Below are 7,217 nucleotides of genomic sequence, written 5' to 3'. Positions count from 1 at the left end.
AACGATGATGGTTAACAATGTGTTTGCTAAAAGCTATCCTTTTCTTTTTATGATTTCAGGAATATTAAAAACTGTTATTTTAATATATTATAAAATAATTTGTTTAAACTTATACCTCGTTTTCATCTGAACTATACCTAGTTTTATGAAAATTTGCAATTTTGATGATGATGACTAGTATTTATATTTTATACCCAATAGTACTATTTTCGACATTAATTCAACGATATTCGATTGTGTATTCAACAAATGAGAAGTCTAGACATATTACGTATTAAATTGTCCCTTTTGGCAAAATTTATATTTCAGCTATGAAACTATGAATCTTAATAATATTATATAGATTTATATATTTCTTACCGCCAAGAATTCCATCGATACTGTAATCCTTTTTCCCGTCTGGATCCCGTGCTCCGCCTCGCAGGAGACGGGAGATGGAAGAAATGCTCGGCGGATCCGATACACCTTCCTGGAATTTTCATTAGTACATAAATTTATAGCAGCTAACAAATCTAATAATGCTGTGAAAAAAATATTCAACTATTATATTTCTAAAAGGATTAGTTTAAAAAACTGCAAATGTGCATAACCTACTGTGCCATACGGTAATGTAAACTTAATGAAATTAATAAAGAACTAGTAAAGTATAGTATGCCATGTGTGTGTTTCTTTTCTAATTCTTATTCGATAGGTACATAAGAAGTATATAAATAATTTAAGATATGTTGTACCTATATATTGTCTGACTTATATGTTATATCCTTTCTATATGGTGTTGTCACTAAAAAATAACGTGTTTTTGTGTTTATTCTTTTCTTTTTTCTTTCTTTTCTTCTTATTCGAAGCACAATTGAAATCTCCAGAATTATAATTTTTTTAAATATAGATTTTGTTATAACTAATGCTTTCCAAATCACTGGGAACATGATTTTAAATTTAATAATGTTAATGATATGAAATGCATATATACATATATAATTAAATGTAAGAAAAGAAAGGAAAAGAGGTCTTACTTTTAATAGCTTTTCTCTTATCTCCCATGAGAATATGCCCGGATTTTGTCGCTTAAGCTCTTCTATTCTCGCCTCGACTTCAGGAGTGGCCACCCTTGGCTTGGACCCACCGATCACTCCGGGCCGAATCGACCCTGTTTCCTATGCAAAATATATAAGTTACTGAAATGTACTGGTTATTATTTATAACAGGTGTGTTGTTTATATAACGATAAACGTTATTTTAAAGAGTTTTAAAACAAAGAAATATTTCTAGATTTGCTAATGGCAAGAGCTAATTAAATTGCGCAGTAGTGTTGGATTTCAACATACGAATTTGTCACTGTGCATTTGAACGAGAAACATATGAAAATTTATAATATTTTCATAACTTTTAGAACTACAAGAAGATGACTGATAGAAATACGAAGTTTATTCAAAATTATGTTAACTTTATATAAATTCATGTTTCATAATAGCAACATATTTTGTGATTAAAACATATAAAAAAATTATACTGAGTTTATATTCAATAAGGTTATGCAACGAATTTTTTTTTTGTTTTGAGAAAAGAGAAAAACTATTTTGAAATTATGATTATTTGAGATTAAGGATATCAAGAATTGGTTATTAATAACTAAAGAATAATTATAGAAAACTATAAAACTAATAATTTGCAGGATGATGATGAGACAGTCTGATAGGAAAGTTAGTTTTTGCTGTGTAAATAGCTGTTTGAAAAATGAAATAATTCAATAAATATACAAGCCATGCGATTAGATAATTAGAAAAAATAAGAACATTTAGTTCACTATTTACTAGCTTAGCTCCTCACAACTTTTTATAATTAAAAATTTATTTTACCCGACTTCAAAAAAAAAAGTTTCTCAATTTGACTGCAATTTGTGTTTGTTGCGCCGGGACAACTATGTGAATCGATTTTGATGATTCTTTTTTTATTTGAGAGTTGGTGCCTTCCGCTCAGTGTCATTATTGCCAAATTTGGTCTAATTTCGTCATTGAGGTCTTTGTTTTTACTATATTTTTTATAATAATCTATGTTTTACATATAATAACTACACAAATAAAATAAGAAACTAATGTCGAAGAGATGCTTTCACCGTGCTTTGCTTCGTGCACAAAAGATCGGTTAACTTTGTTCAAATGATATTTAATTAATTGTTTTATAATTAAAATCAATATGAAAAATATAAGTGATTGTTAGTAAAAAGTTATTCATATTGGCATATTGACTGAAATGTAGCAAACATTTAAAATAGGTATTTATATATATACATATTATTTATTTATAAAAGGCGTGAGTGTTTTTGTATTAGATTCCAACATTTTATATTACCGAAAGCTGCGAAAGCATCAACATAGCGTGGATAAACGTTTCCTGAGTGAAACAATACTATTATTGTATCGTGAGTGACCCGGGGTGAAAATGAACCTTCAGGCTCCACTGCACAGGGATTCAATAGCAATTGTTCACTATACACACTATTTATAGATATAATATATAGCTTGGCAATATTATGACTTGATTGCTAACTACGTTATATTCTAATACATTAGCTAATCGCAGCAAGAGCGATTGCATGTTGTATATTCCTTGGTGTTTGTTTTTAATAGAAAGTAGGAAGATATAACTATTTTAAATTGTAGATAACTGCTAGTGCTGTATTATGTGGCTTTTCTCTATTAAATCTTACACTGACAGTTTTAAAATCGGACTAAAAAATTCCTAAGATTAACGCGTTGCAACAAACAACCTTATACATTGAGTATAGATGAGTACAGAGTCTTCGTTTTAATTCTTTTTTTATCATGCTTAAATATTAACAAAAACAAGACTGAAAACGTGTGAAATCATGTTCCCTATTCCAATTATAACTCAATTTGTCCCCTTTGAAATAATGTTGGGAAAGACTTTTATGAATTTACTTAATTTTCTTTTGTTTTCGATATTTTCTTATATTTACAATGAAAAACTTTGAGAAAGTGGGTGTAATAAATGAATCGTTTTCCGTGTTTAGAAATCTGACGCAAATAAGAATATTCTCTAATTAAACTCAAGTTAAATTCCAAGCTTTTGTCTCTTTTATGGCAAAGAAACGACGTAACCAAACGCGTCTATTGTGAAACAAACGATGTTTATTCGCAAACATATTAGTCCGATGTTAATATTTATCAGTTTGAGATGTCTTGATTCATCAGAATAAGAATAAGTGTGAGACACAGTAATTCGGTTGCGGTTCGGTATTTATTTAACTTCGTTTTACTAAAAACCGATTGGATTAACTTTGGTTTAATTTTGAAACACGGTCTGATTATCAAATGAGGTATTAATCTAAATACAAATATCTTCAACTTAATTAATGTTTACTCTACATGGTTTACTATTTAAATATGTAAGATAAATTTGCGACACAGCAGTTAGATTATGGAAAATTTAATTTTATGTAATATACATACGCCGATATAATATAAGTATTCATCTCTTCTGAATATATATACATATATACAAAAGAAATTAAGAATTAGTGAAATTTTGAAAAGTACAAAATATTTGTTATATTCTTAATACTTTTTATTAACTAATTGGATAATTTTAATATTAACTCTTAACAAAAAGGGACATGTAAAAAATGCGTTTTTTAATGTAGGCAACATAAGCCTCTAGATATTAAATCAATGTATAATTAACTATTTAATAAAACTTAAGTACCACTTATAATCTTATCCTCTATTAATTATTATGTGTAGTGCAGGTAACAATGTATTCATTGGGCCTCATCGAGGTGGTCTGATGAAGGAGCCAGATGGTGGGAAAAACTCTGAGATATCTGTGGCTCGTCAGACTTGACACATTCTGTTCTGATTATTCCCGGTGTGAAGCGTGTTGTAGTTTATTAAAAGTATATCTAGCAATCCACATGAATATTTAAATGATTCAATGTTACATTCAGATAATATCGAAGATATGAACAAGACGGAAAATCCTTTATTTCATTTTCCCGATATCTTGTGTATTTTTCCGCGAACAATGCCGGGGGGGGGGACTAGTAGTACAAATTAATCTCAAGAATAATGAAAGCTTTGTATACTGCAAGATGTTTTAGTCTTCCCTTCTTACATCGTCCTAAGCAAACTATAATTTATTTTAACAGCTTTGCATTTTACGCTAACATATTTTCAGAGTACCAGGGGCAATTTTGTGTTAAATTTAATTTAACAAAGGCCGTACTGTATCTACCAATTATAAATAATTACTTAAACATAATTTGTGCTGGATCTTTTTTAAGTAACCTAGACTTCTATAATATTATTTAAAAACGGTTAGATTAGGCAATTCAAGGAATGCAATTAGTATAATGATCCTTAATGAAATATTATATTAAATAAAGAATTAATTCCACCAAAAAAAATTGTTGAATACATTTTCACAATTTTTGGGTCGTTGGATCTCCACTTAAAATAAAATAATTACGTTAATTTTGAAATCTTATATACATATGTATAAACTAGCTGACCCTGTTAAAGCTGTTGTGCCTTACTCTTATCATTTAGGGGTATGAAAAATAGATGATGGCCGGTTTTCAGACCTACCAGGTCCAGCCGTTTCGGAGGAGTATGTTTACAAACATTGTGATACAAGAATTTCATATGTATAGATTATTTTACCCGGACAAAGCCGACACGAGCAGATAGTATGATGTATATATAATATTTGTAAATATAAGCAGTTATTGCTTACTAGCTGCGCCCCGCGGATTCACCATATGTTATTCCAGTTGTCCAGCTGTCTACGTACCAAATTTCATTGCAATCGGTTCAGTAGTTTTTGCGTGAAAGAGCAACAAACACACACACATCCTTACAAACTTTCGCATTTATAATATTAGTAGGATAAATGTATTATATGTTAAAAATGTAAAGTGTTCTATGACAACCGAATTGTTGATTGATTGAACAATGCATTTCTGAATTTTTAAAATTACTGGGGAACGCCTATGGTATACTTGTTTTATAATTATTGCTTTGGTTACATGAAATAGAGCTTTAAAATTCATTTCGTGGTTTGTTATGTACGAGTACTATGCTTGTGAGCATTGTTATTTTATTCATGTTTAAAACATTTTGCCTTTCCGTTTTTCATTTACCCGATATCTATCTTTGCGTATATATGTAAATGGGTTGCAATGTTTGACATATTCTCTTCCCCGGTTCTTCTTACCTGGTATCTATTGAGTATCTTGGAGACGCAGCCGTGGGAGACCCGAAGCTGGCGCGATATGACGCAGGGCCTCACGCCCGCCGCCGCCATCTCCACTATCTTCAGTCTGATGTGGTTCGGCAGAGGACGACCGTTGATGAATAAACCACCTAATTGATTGACTCTTCCTTGTCCTGTTAAATAATGGTATTGTTATTTATATTAATATCGCTTCTAATTCATTATTATCATATATGTAAAACTATACAGTAATAAATTTGTTGGGACCATCATCTAAATTTGTAATTCACAAAACGTGAGAAGAAATTAAAAATTAACTTTATTAAACGTGTTTTTTGAATAAGTTAAATTGAATATTTATTAGTATGTATTAACAATTTAAGTAACCGAGCGTTAAAGCGCGATGGCATTGTGTACAGCTTAAATACAGGTGCTTCATAAGTTTCATCAAAGAGACACGATGAAGTTTTAGATCTAGTTCCTTGTGACACATTTGTACTGTATTATTAAACATGCGTTCAAGTAATACATGTAATAGAATTTTTCTAGAAGCTTCCAAATGCTATATAATATAATATAATGCTGTATGTTACGTTTATAGAAATTTCCTTTTTAAAATCTATATTGTATATTCACAAAAAAGCGTTTATTGCCTATGAATCAAGTAATATAAAGTATTTTGCTTTATATTATTTGATTCATAGACAATAGACGCTTTTAACGCTTACCTACATTTACGTTTTAACATTTTTTCTTTAAACATTTAATTTTGTTTTAACATGTTGGTACTCAATTTTTTTAACTGGTATAAATTCTTATCAGACTTGGCTTTAGATAATATATAGAAATAAATAAAATATACCCTTACCTACCCACACATCCATACCATTTTGGTGACGTTCCATAATGGTATATGGATAATAGCTCGACGTTACATCAATGATGAAAACAAAACTTCACACACGTACAAAGAGTATTCAAACACAAAAGTTTCATCAAACCATTAAAGCCTCTATTCATTTAACACTTAAGCACTATAAAAACGTCATCTTCAATGATAAACATCTGTTTACAATACATTAAACGCGAAGCACATAATTTAATAAATTGATTATCACCCATACTTATTTACATAATTAAAATGACATGTTTAATTAATTATGCTGTCATAAATATTGTGATCGCTTCAAGTTCGGCCGACGTTCGTTTATAAAGATTAGTTATGTCCGACTATGACTACGGAAAATATGAGAAGGCGGCTTTTTTATTAGAATAAAGATCAATAGATCGCGTTATCTTTTTTTCTGCGCGTGAGTGCAGTAGAGGAGGTTGTGTAGAACTGAGAGTACCGCTGTGTTCGTAAGAATAGGGTAGTGCGGTAGTGTGCGTGCTTAAGGCTTCGGAGCTTGTTGGGCACTCTTTGGTTGTGTGAGTGAGTGCATGGAACACTCCCACTTGTAGCAGTGTGAGGAGAATAGTAAATCCATGTTTGCAGCGTCCAAGTTAGAACTATTGACTATTTGACAATGAGTTTTATTGTATGAATATTTTGGTTTGAATGTAGATGTTATGTTATTTGATTATTTCAAATGTCATAAGCTTTTCTTTATTTCAATTTTTTTTGTCAATTTGGATGAAGATTTGTTAATTTATTTCTTCGGCTCATACCTAAGTTGTGCTAATAAAATCGAATTAAACATAGATAGTAGTTACACGAATAAATAATTCATAATGCACATTTCCTTTACTTTAACTATAACTAAGAGTATGCTATGTGTTACTATTACCGAAATAACTCTCTTGCCATTTATTATTTATTTTCTAATAAGTAAAAATATTAGTCACCCGAATGGCATACGAAAACAGACGCAAGCGCAATGGAGGGGGATTAGTTCTGCCCATAGCGAGAGCGCTCATAAATATATATCCGTCTCTTTCTTGTATAGTAGAGTCTCAGTTTTCATCCCTGTCTAGGCGCGCAGGTA

General features: G+C 30.5%; 1 protein-coding gene across 1 annotated transcript in view; it reads right to left on the bottom strand.

Annotated features, from left to right (window-relative positions):
* Nucleotides 1-6,137, bottom strand: part of LOC119840019 (protein gooseberry-neuro) — a 12,468-nt gene extending 6,331 nt beyond the window's left edge. The window contains exons 1-4 of the mRNA XM_038366508.1: nt 6,101-6,137; nt 5,233-5,405; nt 1,014-1,154; nt 361-469 (exon numbers count right to left, since the gene is read on the bottom strand). Of these exons, the coding sequence (XP_038222436.1) occupies nt 361-469; nt 1,014-1,154; nt 5,233-5,405; nt 6,101-6,137 (460 nt within the window). The remainder of the gene's footprint in view (nt 1-360; nt 470-1,013; nt 1,155-5,232; nt 5,406-6,100) is intronic.
* Nucleotides 6,138-7,217: the final 1,080 nt, after the last annotated feature.

This window comes from Zerene cesonia, chromosome 5, assembly GCF_012273895.1.
Source record: "Zerene cesonia ecotype Mississippi chromosome 5, Zerene_cesonia_1.1, whole genome shotgun sequence".
NCBI classification, from domain to species: domain Eukaryota; kingdom Metazoa; phylum Arthropoda; class Insecta; order Lepidoptera; family Pieridae; genus Zerene; species Zerene cesonia.
Note: the sequence above shows the minus strand (reverse complement) of the source record. Positions and strands in the feature narration are given on the sequence as shown.